Raw genomic sequence first — 23,011 nt, 5'->3', positions numbered from 1 at the left:
GCCTCTGCGGTCAGTGCCTTTCTAAAAAATGACACGTAAACTGTGCCAGCATTTAAGGCAATCAGCCCAATTACTTATCAAATAAGGAATGAATCACTGAGGATTTGAAAAGGGTCACTTAATACTTCTCAGGTTTACTTCAGGGCATCTTAGGGGAGGAACTACATGTTATAGTGTGTCTCGCTTTAATTTAGCAATTCACAAGAGTCTCACCGATGGCTGCTGTCCCAACATGACAGCACCAAGGGCTATAGGAACCTAAAGTGACACTGGAAAGTTAGGAAACCTTAATCCCAAATTACAAGAGTGAAATGACTTAATTAGAGATTAATATATTTTTAAAATTTTATTACAAAACATACCACACATCCAGAGAATGTATAATGTACATGTACCATTGAAAGAGCAGTGGTGGAATAAATTCCAATGAATCCAACTTGCAAAAAATATGCCACTCATGGAATCTTTCTGGTTCCTTTCCAAAATTATCCCTCTCCCTATTTCCCAGAGTTGACCACTACCAGGAATTTGGGGCTAACCATTACTGTTCCTGATATGCTCAGCCCTTACACACAGAAGTATCCCCCAAAAACATATTGCTTAGTTTGATCTGTTTGTGACATTTATAGAAATGAAGCCCTAGTGTATACCTTCTCCTGTGTCTTGCTTTCCTGGCTAAACGTTGCATTTTTGTGAATCATCAGAGGTGATGGTTTTCACCAAGATTCATTCATTCTCTTGACTGCATATAATTGTGTTATACAAATCTCTCATAATTTATCTACCTTCTCTCATTTGCAGTCATTTATTTAGTTTTTACAAATAGTGTTGCTGTAAAAATTCTAGTTTATGTGTCTTGGTGCACACATGCAAAGGTTTCTTCAGAATGTATGTACTTGGTACTGAAACTGTTAGAATAAAATTTTGGACAGCATCTAAGTGATTAGATAGCTGCAAAATTTTCTCTTAAAGAGCTCCAATGTACACTCCCATTCCCAAGAAGGGTTCCTGTTGCTCCACATTCTATTTAAAAGTTTTATTATCAGACATCTACATATTGCTAAATTCCCATCCTCTCCAAAACTTAATTTTGTCATTTAAAAAAAAAATTAGCTATTACACTGAAAGCAAAGTAACATCTCAGTATAGTTCAATTTCTGTTTCCCTGATGACTAATGGTATTGAATGCCTTTTTCTGTCCTTAACAGCCATTCTTATATTTTCTTCTGTGAAATCTATCCAAGTTATTATTGGAATGTTTATCTTTTTACAATGGATCTGGAAGTGTTCTTCATTTGTTCTAGATATATGTGTTAGACAAACGTATTACATTACTTCGTCCCATTCTATAGCTTGCTTATTCATATTTTTTTAAATGCTTTCTGATGAACAATGTTTTATTTATTTTACATTTGCTAAAGTACATTTGTATTTTCTTCTCTCATAGTTAGCACTTTTTATGTTCAAATAACTTTGCCCACTCAATGATCATGACAATATTATACTATATTTTCTGCTAAAGCTTTATGATTTAACCTGTATATTTTTGGTTCATCTCAAGTGAGTTTTTGCAAATGGCACATAAAGGGTCAAGGTTACTTTTGATCATGCATCCTTTGTTTTTTCAGCAGCATCTGTTGAAAATACTTTTTCTTTTTCTTACTGAATTGCTTTGGCACCTTAATAGAGAACCAGGTGACTATACATGTCCCTGCCCATTTTTTACTTTATTTTATGATCCCCGATCTATTTGTCTAAATCCTTACAGCCTTCCCTAACTACCTTGATTAGTATAGCTTTATGGCCAGTATTGAAATTTTATAAGTGAAAGACTTATAGTAAGTCTTGAAAAGAGTCTCTAATTTTCTTTCTCTTTTTTCAAGATAAGTTCATCCATACAGGTCCTTTGCATTTCTGTATAAATTTTAGAATGAACTTTTCATTTCTATAGGAAGTTTTGTTTTAACCTCACAAAAGGTATTTAGGTAAATTACTTCACATGCAAATAGGAGGGGTATGTGACTAATTAGGATTTGATTGGGGTTGCTTTAAACAGATGCTATTCTTGTTGTATATGGCTACCTTAAAAAATTAACACAGATTTAGTGGTTTAAGCAATAAAAAAAGTATTATCATACAATTCTGTAGGTTGGATGTCTGACAGGGTTCTCACTGGGTTAAATCAGGGTGCTGGCAGCATTATGCTCCTTTCTAGTACTAGGGCTGAGTCTGCTCCTTGACTCTTCCAGCTTCTAGAGGCCACCACATTCCTTAGCTTGTGATCCCCTCCTTTGTCTTCCAGCCAGCAAGACTGGTATCTCCCCGACCATTTTCCACGGTCACATCTCCCACTACCTTCAGCCAGGAATTGTTCTCTGCTTTTAAGGACCCATGTGATTAAGCTGGGCCCACTTGGGTGATCCAGGAAACTCTTCCCATCCAAGGATCCTTAACTAATCACAACTGCAAAGTCCTTTTGCCTTGTCAAAAACATGTGACAGGTGCTGGGGACTAGGGTGTGGGCATCTTTGGGGGCCATGACATTGTCTTCCACAGATAGCTTAATATTCACTGTTTCAACACATGAATGTGGCTTAACTCTCCATTTATTTAGGTCTTCTTTAATTTCTCACTATATCTTTTTTTAAGATTTTCAGTGTAGAAATCTTACACATTTTTTTTTGTGAAACATATTCCTATATATTTGATGTTTTTAATGCTACTGTAAACGGCTTTGATAAATCCAGTTAATGATTCTAGCTTTTTAATTCTCTGGAGATGCCTTTGGAATTCTTGTTGCCCCTTCTCCTTTCTATTTCTTCGTTTATTATACTGATTAGAACAGGATTGGCTTTTCCAACCTGTGGGTGTCTTGCTTCTGTAACATGTGCTGTGGCATTCTCCTCCCATGCAGGTCTTTGTGTCCAGGTATCACAAGGTATCTGCCTATCCATCAATTACTGCTATTGTTAGAATTCTCATTATATAAAAATGAATTAGATTTTAAATAGTCTGCCCCATTCAAAACCAGTGTTTGGTTTTGCAGAACACAACTTACACCAATACTACTTAAATCATGTTACATCAGAGTGCTTATATTTGGAAGTTTATTTTTATTTCCAATATATTCAGTTTAGTAAAGAAAGAAATTCCCCTGAAATCTGAAAGAAATAATCTATAGAGAGCAGTTTCCCAGGACATTAAAAGAGGTACAAAGAAGCATTGTTTTATATTAAAGACTGAGAGATTTGCTTGCATTAAACCATAGGGAAGGAAGGGAGGGAGGGAAAGGGGGAGAAAAAGAAGATGGAAGAGAAGGAGAAAAGCAGAAAGAAAAGAAAAAAAAGGAAAGCCAAGAATTAGGTAAGATTGTCTTTGTTTTTCACAAATTTGGGAGATCAACAGTAAACCTAAAAGCTTTTATATTTTTGCAAGAATGTCAGACTATCGGGGGCCCGACAGTCATGCTGCACGCCTGACTCAGTTTACTGCTTACAGAGCTCACAGAGAGACCTGCGGGGTCGCCCCACAAACTACCTCTGCAGCTCCAGCTGTAACTGCAGAAGGCACTTGAGTAACAAGCAAAATGTTTCCTGTGTGAACATCTTCAGCCATGAAAGCAATTCCACTTTGTTTCAGGCCCATAAAAATAACCATCCCTGTGTGCAAGGAGGCAGCTTCTCTTGTTTGGGGAATTCCTTTCTTTTCCTAAGGTAACTATTTCCCGGGTGCCTCCCATTAGCAAGCAGCGAGGCCAGGCAGCGCAGAACTGCCTGAGCGGGCAATGCCGGTTTTAGCCACTCTGGGACGTTTGTGTTCACCTCACAAAGGGTATTTAGGTAAATTACTTCACATGCAAATAGGAGGAGTGTGTGACTAATGAAGGAGTCATCTCCACTGTCAGGACAGCTTGATGATCACCAAAGCTATCAGTGGCTAAGGGCACTGATGTGTGTGTGTGTGTGTGTGTGTGTGTTTACGTGCATGCACATGCAATGTGTATGTGTGAGTAAAAGGAGACCCAAATGGCTAACAGAAAATATGTTTAAGCTGCAATTTAAATTAATTCAGGTTCCTGGATATACTTCTCTCGTTCTTTGAATAGTTGTTTTTCAGTTTGGGTAAATTCAGCAAAATTAATTTCTTAATGGTAATTTAAGTTACTTGTTTACAATGTTAAAAAATAGCAATGAGTGTTTGGAGATAGTAGAAGTCCTAATTCCAAAGCTAAAAAGATTGTTTCACTTATTTTAATAACTTATTTTAATGCTGCTCAGGAAATGCACATAGCACCTGCACTCAGTTCTCAGACAAGAGGGTCATATGGACAAATGAAGAGACCATTTCATTTGGAGGTGGGAAAGAACATAATGTCCAGTTTTTCAGGGAGCAAAATTGAAACATGGGGGAGCAATGGATTGAGGAAGGGGACAGTGACGATTGCCTTTGTACTTGAGGTGGGTTTGAGGACAGCTGGATCGAGTTACCCACTGGGCAGTGGTCCTCCTGGTCCTGGAACTTGGGAGAGAAATGAGAGAAAGCTTTGGGAGCTGTGGGCATGTACAGTAGTTGAACCTACAGGTGTGGAGATTCCCTCATGACGGGCAAACATCGAGAAGGCAGGGAACCTAGGAGAGAGCCCTGAATTCACCCACACTGTATGCTCAGAGGGGAAGGAGGAAAACCAGAGAGTGTTTTTTTTTTTCCAAAAAGGAAATATCAGAAATTCAAAAAATCCCCAAAACTCTGAATATATCTCAATCCTTATGTACCTGGGTAAAAATGCTTTTCAGAATATGAAGGCTCCTTTGAACCTCAAGATAGGAGGGCTGTATGATGCTTACTACTTTGGAAGGGAAGGATGTGTAGATGTCGGCATTTGTATGACTGTTTTATCTTCTTTTGTGGGCTCACCAATCCCATTATAAACACTAGAAGTCAGTGCAAGCCTAAAGTCAAATTTTACTCCCTGTACAACTTATGAAAAATTGTCAAACCAAAAGACATTGCTCATAACTTATTCTATTCCCAGTTCTAGATAAAAAAAAGGCATCTCCTTTTTCTCACTGGAAAAAAATATATTTATAAAAGGAGGGTTTAAAATATATGTGCCATCCCACTGTAAATGTCAATAATATATACTGTTACAAATTATGAACTGCCTTCTCCATAAATGTATTTATAAGGTATTTATAAGAAAGTGAAATTACTATGAACGTCTAAAAATCCCATTAGTCTCTCTTAAATGTTAGCATTTCTAAAGCTTTTTTCTGAACTGAAATGCATTTATTTACAGTGAATTTCTTTAGAGAGTTACAAGTCTCTGGTGTATATAAATTGATATTTAATTCTAAAATATGTTTTCCAGAATGAGTATTAGGTAGTATTTTATGGGTGAACAATTGTTTGAAATAATTCTAGATATTATATGGTATTTTCTCATGAAATAATCGAGATACAATTTACTCAAAATCTCCTATTGACATAAATCTCTTAGTTGTTTGTTTTTGTCTGAATCAAGGGAGATTATTTTGGTTTTGGCGTCATATATTCTAACAGAAAAGCCTCACTCTACTTCTGAATGTCAAAGTTTTGCTTCTAGAGCCTGGCTGATTGATTTGACCATTCAGTTCCTCCTGCTAGGCGCTGGGATAGCACAGTGGCCAATGCAAGTAAAGTCTCTGCCCTTTGGAGCTTACGTTCCACTGGAAACATCTTTCGAGTAGGTTTAGTGAAGCAAAATAGAGAAGACGCCTTTCATCTTCAGACTGACTTTATCTTTGGTACTGAAGTGTATAAGGCTTTACAAAATACGGAGCTGATGGCTAGTCGTTTTCTAGAGAAGCAGAGGATAGGGGTGAGATTATTTTTAAACTCTGTCTCATTTGCACACCATAAATGGCTACTCCTGGAAAACTCTGAGTGGGATATCTATCTGTGCAAATCTAGCAACTGGATCAATTAGTCAGGACACACGCCCATTGTCATTCATCATTCTCAACAATCTTCTGAGCTAATCCCGCCTTGAACATAGGTTGATGGTTCTCATTGATTTAAGTCCCTGGGGCCAGACCCCATGGCAGAACAGTCAGCAAGGTCTGCTAGGTCCGCACGGCTGGGCGAGGGGAGAGTGGGTGCTCAGTGCCAGGGAGGAGCCCAGAAGCTCCCAGGACAAAGCGGCTTAATCAGTTTCGTGGGCAGATTGAAATACAGGTGTTTGTCAGGGGGGAGTGTCTGGGAAATAGAAGAAAGAAAAGGGAACCTAGAAAACAGAGAAATACCACTTTTTAAGAGTTGGGGACTCAGATATTTTGCAACTGGTTTTGAAAAAAAAATGGAACAACTGGAAAGTGTTTCTTCATTCACGTTTGGTTAATAAACGGTGAGTGCTGGGAATGTAGCTGGGACACTGGAGAAGCAATAAAAACATCCATCTTAATTACTCTGCATCTCGCAAAGCAAATGCAGCTTCTGAATTGTATTTCCCGTGTAAATTTATGCCTGTTTCTCAGGCTGATAACAGAGTTAGAAAACCCTAAGTCTGGGAAATTTTTCAAATGTGGCAGGTAATGGGCTGCAAGTATTGACACCCACTAACTGTCACCACCTTAGCGTCAACGATTCCTCTGTCTTAGAACTCATGTGTCGGAGTCTCCAGGCAACACGACACAGGAAGTGGCAACTATCCTGGGCTGACGCTCCCTGTGTTCCTGTGATGTGGCAGCTATGGTGCTCGGCGTACATATTAATCATTAAATCATTCTTTATTGTTAAATATAACTGTAAATTAATGTTTTTTAAAAAATCTACTCTCATTACTACAACCAAATGCAAATCTTTTTACAACAGAACCAACCTGTTTTATTAGTTTAATATATTCAGTAATCTTTTGTCATGGTTCTAGAAAACATATCTCTTTCCATGACACAAATTTTACCTGTCTTGATCCTGACTTTTAACTCTTATCACATAATAAATCTCAATTGCAGACACTTTAACAATGTAGTCTCTCGGGGAGAAGTTTCCATTTCTGCAAAGTAGTGTTCCCTACGGCCCCTGAAAGGTCTATTTTCATAGAGAACCCTTGACCTCTGAAACTGTAGGCCTACTTTGTGCACTTCTGGGAAAAGGATTAGTAGCTTCATCTGACTGCCTAAGAGATAAAACTTCTGATGGCCAGTGATTTGTTCTGCCTTAATCAGTGTTGCCTCGAGGAAGTACAACAATAACATCGAGATGTTCCTTCCAAATATGAGTCAGGGACAGTTGGTCCCATTTAGGCACATGCAGCATGCAGGGCGAAAGGCAGAAACAGATACGCTGTAACGGGAACACTCTAGGAAGGCATATTCATCTCTACACTGCCCTGCAGGTGGGTTTTGTGGGAAAATAGTCAGACGTTAACGTCCTTTCATCCCTCTTTATCAAGCTTTACGTGGCTTTCAGAAATAAGGTGTGTGCTTGTTTTAAAGAGGAGCAGCTGCTTTAAACACCCCAGCTTGGAATGGCTCTTCCTGGCCCTGCACGCTAGTTACAGTAAGTCCTGGAGAGAACAAGCCAGCCACGAACTCTGACGAGTGAAAGAAGGGGACCTGGCCCCCCCACACCTCGAGAGGGAGGAATGGCTGAGACAGGCAGCCTACGTCCCCTCACCCAATGCTGGAAGGCCTCCCAGACCAGGTGTTTCCCACCCAATCCAGTACAGCAGGGGACCCAGGTAGGCGCATCCCTCCCCCATTCAAACTCTGTCCCCCTGATAGCATCACAAGTCCAGCATCATGACCCATGAACACTTGGGTCCAGACGGGGGCTCTCCTCTCCCCCACCAGGGTCAAGGGCGGCTGGGAGGGGCACCCATAAGGGGGCATGTACCCCACAGGCCTCCAGCCCTGAAAGTCTTTTTGTCCCTGTGGAGTCATCCCTACTCCTTCCAGAGATGTGCAGCAGCTTGGCCTAGGGAAACCCCTTCCACCCCTCTGGGGGCACCAGAAGGAACCAGTAGAAAGCTCAGAGGCACCAATAAACCAAGCAGACCAAAATAACACCTCAGAAGGTCTGAAAATTAGACTGTCATTGGAGACCAGGGCCTGTGTGCTAAACTGAAGCCAGGTGACTGCCTGCTAACAGATTTATATAGCACCTAGGTTCTCCCAACACAATAGCCCAAATGTCCAAGATACAATTAAAAATCATCCATCAGACCAAGATCAGGAAATTAGAGCTTGCATGAGAAAAGATGATTAAGTGACACCAACAGCAAGACAAATCACTGGAATTGCCCGACAATGACTTTCAGGCAGCATCATAAAAAAGCTTCAATAAGCAATCACAAATACTCTTGAAACAAATGAAAATCTCACCAAAGACATGGAAGTTGTAAGAACAAATTAAATGGAAATCATAGAACTTAAAAATACAATTAACAGGTAAAATGTACCAACTCAAGCCAAGTACTTCATTTGACCTGCACCCAAAGAAAACAGAAGCCACATGCTGGATTCTGATAAAAACCATTTAAATGTCTAATAACAGAAATAGTGACAAATTAGTCCAACGTATGTCTTTATTTAAAGAAACTGTTCAATCTAATCCTAGTCCCCCAGAGTTCATTATCTTATGGAATTACTTAAAGGGAACCAATTTGTTACTCTTTGAAATGGTACCTGATCCAAAATCTAAAAGCCCAGTAAGGAAAAGTAGAGAATTGGGCAAAATATAAAAGCCTTAACTAATGCAAGCTGGAGTAGCATTCTGCTACATTTTACCAAGCTATGGCTCACTTCCAGATTCACCTCCTACCACACTGTCCCCGAGTACAATGGGCACATTATCAATAACTCACTGATCACCACTTCCTCAGCACAAGCCAAAAGGCTGTCTTCTAGGAAACAGTAATTTGCTTTTCTATTTTTTACCAAGGACAAAGTTTCTCACCCAGTGTATCCCAGTATGCTGCTGTGTTAGAAATGAGGTACTGATGTATGGATGGTGTACTGAGGTATTGATCCCCCAATACTCCTGTGATCTAATAGGACTGAGGGTTCCTGGACCTGTGAGGCCAGTGACTTCGGCTACCTGCAGCCTCCTACCCTTAACCCACCATTTGCTTGCACACACCCTTGTGCTAAAAGCACAATTTGGGAGTACTTAATAGCTTGCCGGTTAAAAATATTTACTGAATAAGGGAATCATTTTCTACAGAAAATGGTGTCAAAGCAAATAATGTCCTTGTCAGTTTGAAAGACCTCCCTAAACAATGTGCTTTTTCTAAAATGCCTGAAATGCAAATGTTTGCAATTCTTTCAACAACTGCACTATTCAAATTTTATGTTCAATATTTTGCATACCAGTTAATATTGAAGAGATTTAATTCACTGTGAATTTAATAGGTGTGACTGTTACCCCAAAATAATGTGTGGAAATCAACAAGGTTAGCTTAAATCTCCATATATTTATTTTTCCTACTATCACTAAGACTCTCTAACACAAATTATGTATATTTTTATAAATAGATTATAACATTAGCAGGTTATTATGCACATTGCTGTCACATCCACCTATAGAAATTGTTTAAAAGTCAGAGTTTGCATCTTCTGCATGTTACAATGGCACCTAGTAAGAAGTTGATTTGTGTAACTGGGAATCAAGATGTATCAGCTACAGTGAAAAAGTAGTTCAGAGAATGAAGTCTGCTCTCCATTCTTCATTCATTAAATGAAATATCACATATAGAGAAAAATAAAACATAAAATATTATTTTGCTTTACATTTACTTATTGTAGAAAACAGAATTATTACTAACTTGTGAAATTATAAGCTATTATAAGAATAGTATAACATCCAGAAAATAGTAGTAAGTCCATTTTATGAGGACTGTTTACAACTTTTAATTATTTCTCTGATTTTGACTATATTGTGCAGAATCCCAAGGAATGTGTTTTTATGTATCCCTTTGAAAGCAAAGGTTTTCTTTCAACCATAAAAACATTTGTTAAGGAAGGTGATGCCATTAAAAGTCAAATTTCATAGTGACTTTGATTTGAAATACAAAGAAAATTAAATATGAAATGATGCATTGATCATAAATTGATTTTTTAAAAATAATTCTGGAAATCACTTTACCTGGCCATACTTTGCTGCCAAATGCAGTGGGGTCCAGCACTGATTATCTGCTACGTTGAGGTCCCCGCCGTGTTCCAGGAGGAGAGACACCACCTCCTTGTAGCCACTTGCACACGCCATATGCAACTGCAATGAAGAGGAAGCTCATTATTTAACTTTTAAAATAGCAGTAATATCAACACAGCTTATTCAGTAGCTTAAAGTGGTTACTTAATAAAACACGGGTTTTAAAATACCTTAAAAAAAGAATAGATATGTAATTTTATTTGGCCTAAGTGGATATCATCATTCTTATGGGTTAATTATTATTTTCCCTCTGACTCTGACAATGTGCACTTTTTCTTGTAATTCCTGTTTCCCTCTCTGGTGCCCCTTTGTACTAAGATCTGAACACTTTTAAATACAAACTATGGTAATTCAAAACTACCATTTCTTGCCCAGAAGTCAAACATGTGCTGACTAACTCTAAAATTCCCAGCACTGTACTTGGTCTTACAGGAGGGGGATTCAAAGATCTAAATCATGCAGAAAATGTGATCATTGTGATTCCTGTAAAACGATAGGAATACACAAAAGGATGAATTCACCCTGACAGGTTTCGAAATGATTATGTAACTATCATGTTAACATTCTCCCAGTTTAGTTTCTTAATGCAACCTGAAGTTTAGAAATAAAGACTTAGGAACTGCAATGATGAGATTAGGGTTTGGAGAAATTTTCAAATTTTTCAGACAGGGTAATTCCTGTTTCTATGGCAGTAGGCTTTATCTGTAAATAAACTATCATCACACCCCACTTAAATTAGGCTATTAAGCAACTACATGATTGATTTCATAAACATGTAATTAAGAAGAAGAAACTATAAGGAAAGGAAAAAGTAAAAAATAACATAAAAGTAGTAAAAACAATGACTTCTTGGCTTTGTAGCATGGAATATTATAGTTCTCTGTTTTTATTACAAAGACAAAACTACAGTTAAATCAAAAATAAAATTCATCAAAAACATTTGCTTTTCTACCTCTGGACTTATGCTCTTCAATCTACAGTATGTACTTACATGTTTATTTCTTGTACTTTCAACTATACCAGAATAACAAACAGACTTATCTAACTTAGGCTGTAAACATTAAGAGATTGTTTCACATCAATCTTCCCATATTTTGTTACATACAGAATTCATCTCAATATTCTAGCAAATAGTCCCCGGTACAATATATTCACAGGTATTTTTTATAAATACAATGTTATATACTTGTGTCCCTAGAGAATAAATCTTTCACCTGCTTCTAAATTGATTCTACAGTATTTGAATCATCAGTTCCTGACTGGCAGTTTACATGCACTAACATTATCAAAAGACTTTCACTTTACATATAAAGCTGCCTCAAGAATGGTCCATTAGCTGATTAGCACCTGATACTAACAATGTCAAGTTCACAGGATCAACCCCTTTGTGAGTAGATTTGTTCTCCCTGCAGCAAAAATCGGGTTCCACCATTTGGAACTGAACCACCTGCTCGGCCACCATCTCATGCTTTGCTCACAACGAAGACTACAAAGAAGCAGTCACGGATCACTTAATAGAAAAGCTACCAAAGTGTGAGTGACTGGCAACATCTACAGGGGCGGGCAAATTTAATCCCAGGTAATCTCAAAACAAAAGTAAAAACCCCTAACTCTTGAGTTCTTCCACTTCATCACAAAAGAAAATCGAATTTAAAAAAAAATCATCATCATAAAATATCAGGAGCTTAGAGCCTTTACCTTGATTCTGCTGGTGTCGACTTCTGAACCCATGATCGAGCCATTAGACTCCATAGGGTGCAGCTCTCATCACTACAGTTAGACTTAGAGTAATAAATAAGTAAAAGATGTCTATTTTCTGAAATGAAATTTCTACTCCTACCTTGTCCTGACTGTGGCTGGAAGATAATCAGATGCCAAAATATGAAAATGTTCATCACCACGGTGCCTTAAAATACTCCTGGACTGCTGTTCTAGGGGGTCTTAGGAGAAACGGCTGTCACTTCAGTGCAGCACTAACTGTAGCAACTGGAAGCACGATTCCGGTGGGAAATTATAACAGGCTGGAAATCGCCCGTCTAGTTACAGTGCAGTACAAACATCAGAGTGATTGCACGAACACTGCGCGTCAAAGTTATCCAGGTCTTCTAATGTGTTCAGCCTGTATGGAGTTATCAGCATGGATTAGATGATCGCGGTAAGCGGCCCAGGGAGGCACGGCCACTGTGGTCGGAAGCCGCGTTCTGCACTCGCGTACTGACAGTTAGAAATGGCAAAGCAGAGTGGACGTCTGAGCTGGCCGGGCCACGGGGAGAACACCATGGTAGGAATGCTCCTGACAAGCCTCACAGTACCCTAAAGCTGTTGTTTAAGTATGGAAGTTTTCTCCTTCCTGTAAACCACCCTCCCACATACTTATCTTTGCGTCTAGGAGGTGTGCACAATTTGCACACTTGCTTCAGCTTTCCCTTGGCACACCACCACGTGGGTGCTGCCGTGTTTGCCAAGGATGGCTTAGACCCTCCTCATAGACTTTACAAAACCATCACGAGGTCCTGGTGCTTCCAGGCTTGGCTAGAAGCCCGCAGGCCACTCTAGCAGCCTCCTCTCCAGCCCGCCTGCTTCCCACACAGGCAGTGCGACAGGCCTGGGTGAAGGCCAAGGGCAGGGTCGTGAGGACACCACCTCATTTCATTACCATACACGGGGATCCTATTTTTACCACATCAAGTGAAAGTCAAACATTGTGCCCACTTCAAACCACCCTACCTCACACTTTGGGGGGCAGCTTATTTCATTGAATGTCAGCTTTAATTGCTAGAAAATATAGACAACTGACCTTTTTCTAAAGTGAGAGGTGTTAAATTAAGTTTTCCAAGTAAACAATAGTTCTAATATTGGAAAATAGTGTCCCAACAATAGTTATAAAAATAAAAAGAATGATCAATGATCCTACTTTAAGCTTGGGTTCTCGGCTGCATCAGTCGCTCTGAACAGGGTTTAACCAACACAGGGTGCTCACCCAGGGGTGCACCCCAAGGTGGCCCTGCCTCACGTTAGCAGTGACATGTTCTGGGTCCCTCTCAAGGGCCTATTCAAATACAATCCAAAGATGTTTTTCTAATATAAGTTAACTTGTATTTACTTATTCTGCAGTTTTAAAAGTCACAAAATAAAAAAAAAATAAAGAATATACTAACAATTGCAATTTCCTGAAAACTGCTCTAGAATTCTGGTGATTTATTTCTACTTAATAATGCATACATAGCCACTCATTCTATAAAATTAGGATCATCATGTACCTTCTAATTTAAAACTTATTTTACCGAAATGCGTTGACTATTTTCCAGGTTATAACGTAATGGCTACCTCTGAAAGCTCACTGTCTACTAACAGACAGCAGGGCCAATGATTTATTCGCATGGCCCTGTGGTACCTGCTTCCCCTACAATGTGGATGTTATTATCTGATTTGAAGGAGGAGAAAGCTCTAACTCAGACAATTTAAGAAACCAGCAAAAGTGACATCCAGGGAGCAGCGGAGCCCGGGACGAGGTCTGTCTGACCTCTTCTCCCTGGCGCTGGTCTTCTAAAAGCTCATGCCGGAAGCACAGTACACCACCATACGGAGCACCCTAAGTGACCCGACCGATTCCTCAGCACTGAGCATTTAAGTATTTGCCATATTTTTTATAAGATAAAAAATCTTTTTGTTGACAATCACTGTATGTGCCTTGCTGATTATTTCCTTCTGATGCATTCTCAGAAATGGATTTCTGATTCTAAAATAATGAATGTTTTTCAAGTTATATATGCATGTTGCTAGACTGAGTTCCAGAATGTCTGTACCAATATACAACCCCCCAGCATTGTGGGGGTGCTCACTTTCACAGACCCTTACCTTTCATCAATTTCCAAAATGACTGCAAATAATTGGCATTGATTAAATTCCCATCAGTGAACCTCTTTTCATATACTTATAGACTAACTGTAGTCTTCCTTTTGTGAACTGACTCTCATTAGTATTTGTTTGATTTTGTATTGAACGATGGTCATCTTTTTATTAATTTCTATGAACTCTGCATATTTTGAAGATAGGAGCACCTTGAAATACCTGCTGTAAATACTACTCTTGGTTTATTATCTGCCCCTTAATTTGGCTCATTGTCTGAGGCATGAACGGGCTAGGTCTGGTTCACTGTTGCCGTGACATCAGACCTCCCTTCATGTTTCTCCTCTTTGCTTTATATCGGAAGGACCCTCATCACACTGGCTTAAGTCTTTTCCACTGGGTGACATGGAAAACAGGAGTTAATTGTTGTGAAGTTACTACTCATTATTGTATTTGTGCATCTAATATTCTTAAAAATCCATGTGTAAAGTTTAACATTTATTCCCACTGAATTTGGTCTTATTTAAGGTCTGTGACCCCTGCTACTCGAAAACTGGAAGATCTTGCTGAGGCTAATGTCATACTTTGATGAAAATTACATTAGGAGTGAATGAAAATCAGTCTGGAAGAACAGCCACTCAAATACTTCTGCAGATTAGCCCTGATTTTAAACCAGTAATTTCAGATCTGCCATCAGCATTTGTGCCGGGATGTGAACAGAGGACCCTTCCCAGCTCAGTTCTGACTATGAAGATGATATATCGTATCTCAAAGTGAGACCATACATGCAAATGTGAAGATAGTTGTCCAGAACCTGCTTAGTGGCTTCTGACCTCTACCTCATGACTGAGCTCGTAACAGGTCGAGACTGGAGATAAAATAAGACTGCAAGTGTTGGACAGTTTTTGTAAGAACTGCCAGCCTGTGAGGAGGCCCACTCCCCAGGGGTGCCTGTGGGGAGGGTGGGGCCCAAGATACCCTCTTAACTCAGGGCCAGGGGGGCTGGCTGCAGGCACCGCCCGGTGAAGTCGGGACCTCAGTTGGGTGGGGAAGATACGCTGCCTGGGTTTGATTCCTGCCTAGAAAACATAAAGGGTGAGAGACGGGCCGGCCTTCTGCTGGGTGCAGAGGAGGGGAGTCACTGACAGGTGGGCCCTGCCTGCACTCAGGAGTCTGCAGGGGGAAGAAACACAGGAGGTCCCCCCAGGGACAAGCTGCAGTCTCCTCCGGCTCTGTTTCCAGGGGTGCCTAGAGGAGCCAGCGCAGCCTGACAGAGGGTGGCTGGGTGTCCCTGATGCCTGAGGGCGAGGCAGGTGTAGAGGGCCACTTGGAAGAAATGCATGCCCAGATTGGGTGCAGGGCGGAGCACCCCAGTGATGGGGTGGCATCCGAAGAACCCCCACATCTGCACCAGAGAAGGAGTCTTGCCCACAGAGCTGACACCGTCCAAGGCAGGTCAGGTCAGAGCCTCCTGCCCACGGGTTCTCCTCTTGCCCCTCCACTTCTCCCTGCCTCGCCTTTGACTCTAGAAATGGCAGAGAGGAGTGGCAGGAGGGGAAAGAGCTGAGCACACCCACTTCCCCCCTACGGGCTTCCTGACCTGGTGCGGCCAGGGTCAGGACAGCAGCCATCAGGGTCCTTCATGCCTGGGCTCTGAAATTCAGGGGATTTGCAAACTTGGGTGGGAAAATGGTTAGTGTTATTTTTTTCTAACCCCAAACTGCTAAACTGAAACTTAGCAAATTCTTCAATTATGAACATAAGCTGCACACCTGTGATGTTTTCATATAACCTCACTCTCATAACAGACACCTCAAAATACCACCCATATTCAATGCCACTCTAAACTCATGGTAATTATTAGATCTGTTACTTAGTGTATTAATAAAGAAGCACATGTATTATATCTCACATTTAATTTTTAATATTACTATATTTCAATGTAACTGGTTTTCTTTGTAAGTCCTTGCACCATTTTTCAGTACATTGAAACATTATTCTGACAAGTTCAGGCTACACCAGATGGTTAAAGGGCAGCAAGACATAAAAGGATCAATGAACCCTGACTTTATGCAGGTTGGAAGTTTTTCTTATAATATGGATCTGCACATTCTAATCTTTAATCAAGGCTATGTTTTGTGATATAATCACAAAAGGTTTATTCTCCAAAAATAGCCAGAAAACTGATGGCACTGCCTAGTCATCCTCCAGAAAGGGGGTGAGCCGGCACTCCTGAAATCACACAGGGGGATGAAAATAAAACTTCCTGATATTAGCATTTTATGAATAATTCCCTTTTAAACAAACTGAGTGAATATGTCTTAAGGCCAGGTGTGATACATCAAACTCCATAATAAAACCGTAAAGGTCCATGCTGAGCATTACAGTGATGTCCTCAAAGAGCGCTTGGGCTCCCGAACTCGGGCACTTGTTTTCACAGGCACTGTGACACGGCTTTTTTGGAACTGTACCTTTCCTAAGGCTTTTGTTTTCTTTTAAGCAGAATGTTAATGCAGACTAAGAGGTCTTCTTAGAAGACCTGCGTTATGTTTGGTTATTGTATTGCATGTTCTAAGAAAGGTAGAAAATTGAGCATGAAAACTATCTTACCAGGGTTTATTCACATTGAGCCTCTTGTTGGTAATTTCATCTCTCTTGCACAACGGTTTAACAGTGTGGAAAGTTATGCCTGATTTTGAACCAAAACCGACATTCCAACTCAGGATACAGAAAGCGCCTTCTTATCGTCATTGCCCACAACAGGCAGGAATGCACAGTGTGTGTGCACCTCACAGAAAGACTCAGGGGTGACAGACTAACCGACTCCGATGAAAGGACCAAACTAGGCTGCCACTTCCTAAGTGCTGAGACCCTCAAAGGGACGACTTCCTCGCCTTCCTTTCATTATTACTTTCCCTGCTCAGAGTTGATCCTCACAAGATTAGTTATTTGCAGAACAAGTATTTGCAGCATTTATACTCCCTGTTCAATTAAAAAGTCAGAAGGGATGTCAAAGCTGAAGATGGTTGAAAATGACAGCAATCTATCACTCTGTATTGATCCTTTCGACAGCTTCACTACTGAAGTACGTAGGTCCTTTTATTCAGCAGTGAGCCAAGTATGCATTATATATATTTATTTAGCAGTTTTAAAAAAAATATAAAGTTGTAATATCTTTAGCCAAACAAAGAAACAAAGACTCTACTGGGTCTCTAATGTGTGTTAGGCATTCATGCGTTACATGCATTAAATTAACTACGCATTAATAGCCTACTCCAGGCTGGATTTTGACACTATGACTCCACTGAGCCTGCCCTAGAGGAGAGGACCAAGGTCCCCACAGCACCAGGGTCCCCATGGCCCCACGGCCCATACCCCATCTCCCTTTACTGGGTCTCTCAGTGGCATCTAATGCTCGATCACGCTCCTCCACACACTGTTCACGTGGCTCCCAGGGCATCTCAGCCCCTCGGCTTTCCTTCTGCTGGGAGTTCCTCCTTCCCACCTAATTTCCAGATCTTCCTCTTCTTCCTAAGCTCCATGGCTCAGTCCCAAATCCTTCTGGGCCAAATTCATGATTTCCCCCAGGGTCAAGCCTTTCAGTATCACGTATATGCTAATGTTCCGTGAATGGTTTCTCTCCAGCCTGGACATCTCCTCAATTCCAGACTCCAATACCCACCTGCGGACTCAGCGTCTCTACCGCAATGGCTAAGACGCATCTTCTAACTTTGCATTTCCAAAAAGGATCCTCGTCTTTCCTGCTCTAAGCCTGTGTCATCTTCAGCCTTCCCCATCTCATTTGCCAGCCCTCCCTGTCACTCCAGTCGTTCAAGCTACAAACACTCAGAATCACTCTGGAGTCCCTTCTCTCTCTCACACCACTTCCACCCGGAAATCCCAAGGGATCTTCCTGAAGTGTAGACTGGAATTAACCACTTCCACCACCTACCAGCTTGGCCTCTGAGCCACACTACTGCTTCCTGCATTACCGGAAAAGCCTCTGAACTGCCCTCAGCTTCACCCCAGCCCTTCCACCATCAGAGTGAGGGATCCTTTGAGAGCTGACTTTGGATTGCAGCTGCCTGTCTGGAGAACCCCCTAGAGTGTTCCCACCTCGCTCAGGGAACTGCCATGGTCCACACCCAGGCTCTAAGCTTCACACGCCTTAGCTGCCCTGATTTGCTTTCTCCCCTTCTTTCTTTTTTCCTGACCTCTAATACATTTATTTCCTCCATAATTATAACCCCAGAATGCCCAATCCCAGTAAACCGCATGGGTCAGTGGGGCCAAATGCTCTTCTTTTGATGATTAGACATTATGTTTATATTAGAATTAATCCAAATTTAATTATACTACTTTTAATTGATTGCAACTATGCCTGACAGCAATAAAAGAAAGTAATGATAGGACCTGGCTTGAATTTATAAATTCATTCACCAGACTAACCCATAATTCATTTTGCTTAAAAGTAAAATGAAGTCTCCTATACGTTCCATCTGAAAAACCACATTGACAGAGTAATGCATAAAAATTATTCTACATTTATAAGAAAAATATACATAGAAAGAAAGCTTGAAGGAACTATATCAACATATAAATACCAGTTTTCTCTGGGTAGTGGCATAATGATTTGCATTTCCCTCTTCGCATACTTATGTTTTCCAAAATTTTTATGATGAATATGTATTACTTTTATGATCAGAAAGAAGACATTATTTAAATGTTAATTGTATCCAATTGTATGTTTTGGAAATCAACTGAAATTCTCAGTTAATATGATATTTCTGAGTCAAGCATATTAACTTACCAGAGTCACTCCCTCATCATTTTTCTCATTAACATTTCCTCCGCATGATAAGAAGTGTTTGACGTCTGTTAACATACTCATTGGCCTCTGAAGCTTCATCTGGCGCAGTGAGATCAGATCCACTCCTAGGGGAAAAAGAGCCTTTCAAATAGAGTGTAGACGTGCTTCTCAGCTGTGTGGAGGCAAAACTCAGTTTCTTCTCAAGTTCTTTAAATGTGTTCCTCTTTGAAGCCACTCTTCCAGTTCAGATCCTCAGCAAAGCGTCTCCTCGTTTCTCTCGGCATGCACTCTATTTCTAGCTAGACTATTGTCTTGAATGATTTTCCTGTTATATCCCAAAGATGAGACATGGTGCCTTATACATAGCAGACTCTCGATGGATATCTGTTTAAGCATAAATCACCAATAACCATCACCCAGAATATTTTAAAGTACTCGAATTGAATTAAAAAGAGTTCTGGAGATATAGTTTTTGTTCTCTGTGATTTTTTCTGGCCAAAATAACTGCTCTTTAAAAGCAGCTTATATCCTGGAACAAAAAAACGGACTTTTGCAGAAAAACATGGAAACTCTGAAGAATGTCTGTAGTCTAGTTCACAGCACAGTACCAGTGTTAGCATTCTAGTCCGGACAGAGATGCCACAGCCGTGTGGATTACTAACCCTAGGGGTGGCGGGGTGAAGGGGGTATGGGAGCTCTCTACACAGCTTCGCAACCTCCCTGCGGATCTAAAAGGGCGCTCCAACTGATCATCTGATGACTGTTCACATGAACAAAGAGAAATAAGCGAAAACTGAGTGAAGAATTGATAGCTGACTTGACTGATGTGCATGGTTTATGCATAAAGGGCTCTACCTGCTCACCTCTGTTTATGCTGCTATTCACATTTATTTGTACCTGAGCTTGCATGAGAGTGTATCCTCGGTGGGAGCTTGTATCTCTGCATTTAAGCATCCTCGGTTCCTAGCATCGGTTTCTGAATATAATAGGTGTTTACTGTGGGGAAAGACTAACCTCATTCCAAGTGACAGTAATATAACAATGGTGAAGGTGATGATCATTGGGACGAGCTCCCTCTCTGAAAGTGTTTGCCACTCTTCTGAGCACTTTCTATCTCTGGTCTGAGTCCACGCCCCAGGCACAGAGAGAGGGCACAGCACAGTGGCCCGGAGCACAAACACGCGATGCTCCAGGCGCTGCCTGGTCTGTGGCTGACCTTCCCAGGTGCCTTTGTGAGAGTCATTTAACCCGCTGGACCTCAGCATCGTCAGTTCACTCAGAGAATAATACATATCCCGAAGGAGCGAAGCTAGGAACTGTATATAAGGTCTGTCCACGCGGCAGAGTCCGCGTCAGCATGTGGCAAATCTGGGGCCGTTTCCCCTTCCAGCACGCGTGTTGGCCTCAGTGTGGAGCCCCTCTTGGAGCTGGACGGACAGCGCAGCACAGGGCCATAGCAGTCAGCCTGCCTGGGTTTCAGTGCTGTGTCTGCACTTACTATTGGGCAGGTCACTTATCCTCTGCCTCAGTCTCTCCCTCTGCAAAAGGGGGCTGATAGTTCTGTTTCACTATTTATGAGACAAAACACACAAACAAAAAACACTATTTAGCGTGTAGTAAGCCCTCATAAAAGCGAGCTGTCATTGTCATGCAGCCTAATGGTCTAGGGACTGCATGCCATTCACTTAGGGGTATTCTTCTTTGCAATAAGGAGGCAGGGAGGAACCAAATAAAGCAAACTTCAGCATTTGAATAATGCAGCTTGTTTCAATACTCCGTTCAAAGCAAAGCCATCTGAGTAGAGACAGGAAAGAGGAACATCATTAACCGGACGTCAGCTTCTAAGTCACCCTATGCCATTGCAAAACTAACAGAGTTCCCTAACCGGACCATCTGAGGTTTGTTAAGAACCAATTAAAACTGTCACTTGATTCTTATTTTTAGGATGATGGAATTTGACATGTGAGTTAATTTAGGAAAATAATATTTCTCACATGTCGGTGTTCAGTTTTGCATGTTGAAGGAGCAGAACAACTCGATGGTTACCCCCCTTCTCCAGGGTTCTGTCACTGTGTTTTATAATAGTGCAGTGGGGACTGAAGTGCTCTGCATCTGTTAGAGAGCTATGTAAACATGTCATTAAAATTGACACACAAAAAGGACAAGGGCCCAAAGATGAAAGACACAAATTAAAACAGAGATTAGATGTCACTCATTTCAGACTCATTTATGGTACAACGTATTTTGGGAAAACAATCTATTTCTGGTCACTGTTGTAAAAATATTAGAGGAGAATATTATGACACTGTCCTGTTATTTCAAAATTTAATTTTGAATCAAATGTGACACCTCATAAAATGTGATTTTTAGATTTTTCTGATTTGCTCAAGAAAAAAGCTCGTCCATTTTTGATAATACAATAGAATGAAAATTCTCTCTCTTCTTTGTCAAACAAATTTCTTAAGCTGCTCCTGGAAAAAAGCCTAGCAAGACAGCTATCGCCAATAAGAAGTCTATTTCATAATGGGTAGTGGGCCAAACCTCTTTTTTCTAAAAGAAATTAAATTTTATTTGCATACTCTTTCCTGACAAAAACATAAGCCAGCAAAGAGAAATAAACATGTTCAAACCAAAAGGGAGATGGGACCCTTCCCCAGCCCTGGCACAGGCATGATGCAGGACTGTCCCTGGCAAGCTGGAGGGCACTGTCACCCTAGCAGTGGGTGGCTGAAGACGCTGGTGAAGGGAAGGCATTTTGAATGAACTTTATTAAGCCGAAGAAATACACCAGGTCATTGTGGGTGGATTAGTCTCTGAAGAATGAAAAGGGAGGGCTAAGCATGGAGGCGAGACCAGTTTCTGAGGCTGCTCCAAAACAGAAAAACCAGAGGCTTTAACTCAGGCAGTAAAGGCAAGGTTGGTGAGAGGGATGGGGACCCGTCAGAGGAATGTCAAGGAAGTAGAGTCTGTGAAGTTAAGTGACAGTTGAACATGAGGGATTTAGGAGAAGAAAAGTGATGTTCACACTTGGGTTCCTAGCTGTAATGGTGACATGGAATATAGACAGAGTAACAGTGACTTCCACATTACAGATGTTATGTCAAACGGTCTGATATCCAAATCAAGACACCTAATAAAATTGCACATACAAGGTGAATGCCTTGAAAGATATCTAAGCTGCAGGAATATTCTTGGGAACAGGCAGTTGGTAACAACATGAGGAATAGGGTGAGAGAAGCCAGGAACAGTATGAGGCCTGATAAGAGCAGATGCTCTGGGAACCTCCAACGTTTTGGCAACTGCACGTACAAGTGGATTTTCCAAAGACAACTAAGTAGGAGCTCACAAAATAGAGAAAAATGGGAAGATCATTGCAGGTGACAGAGCTTTCATAGAAGAACACGATCAAGGTCATCTGATGTCACAGGGAGATGAGGTAACAGGAGAGCAGAAGAGCGATCACTGGATAGAGACCCATGGAGGGGAACGGCCGCCTTCCCAGGGACACTTCCGGTGGATGGCAGGGGCGGGAGCTCCATGGCAGAGGGCTGAGTGGAGGCAGCCAGAAACTCAAGAGAATAAATGTGAGCTGCTTTTCCTAAAATGAAGGATTTGAAAAGAAGGATAAAGGGCAGTGGGCGGTATACATAGAGCAGAATGAAAGTTCTGATGTATTTTTCAGGGACTTCCCCACAGTGAGCATCTGTTTCAGACCAACACCCTCTGAGGCCTCGAAGCAGTGCGTCCTCTCCTTGTGGCTCAGTTTATAATCAATGGCTTTCCTTGAGTGCCGGTCAGTGTGCCTTGCACGGGACATCTAATATACATCAAATGCTTGATCAGATCCTAATGGTTGCCTCATTTTCCAGCCCTGGAAGCTGAGGCAGTGAGCTGAGGTTAATTGCTGGACCAGCGCCTACAGTGTATGTCGGTGGTGACAGTACAATTAGAACTCGTGACCAGTGATTTTCCATGTAATCAACTTGCTCGCAACCTCGCCTGCCTCCTGCCACATGCATGCTGACGGACAGCATGGTAAGTACCCTGACTTGAAATCATATGATGCAGAGTGAAAAGTCAAAGATGGCTACCTCCTACTCAGGAGAATGCAGTGCCGAAACACCCAGTGATGAGTAATAATGAAAATCTCATCTTGGAATATTA

General features: G+C 41.1%; 1 protein-coding gene across 6 annotated transcripts in view; it reads right to left on the bottom strand.

Moving 5' to 3' along the window:
• Positions 1-23,011, bottom strand: part of MYO16 (myosin XVI) — a 570,453-nt gene that overhangs the window by 345,505 nt on the left and 201,937 nt on the right. For all 6 annotated transcript variants that reach the window (XM_036893691.2, XM_057494602.1, XM_057494601.1 and 3 more), the window contains exons 6-7: positions 18,848-18,972; positions 10,123-10,248 (exon numbers count right to left, since the gene is read on the bottom strand). In XM_036893691.2, the coding sequence (XP_036749586.2) occupies positions 10,123-10,248; positions 18,848-18,972 (251 nt within the window). The remainder of the gene's footprint in view (positions 1-10,122; positions 10,249-18,847; positions 18,973-23,011) is intronic.

This window comes from Manis pentadactyla, chromosome 17 (genome assembly GCF_030020395.1).
Source record: "Manis pentadactyla isolate mManPen7 chromosome 17, mManPen7.hap1, whole genome shotgun sequence".
Lineage (NCBI taxonomy): Eukaryota > Metazoa > Chordata > Mammalia > Pholidota > Manidae > Manis > Manis pentadactyla.
Note: the sequence above shows the minus strand (reverse complement) of the source record. Positions and strands in the feature narration are given on the sequence as shown.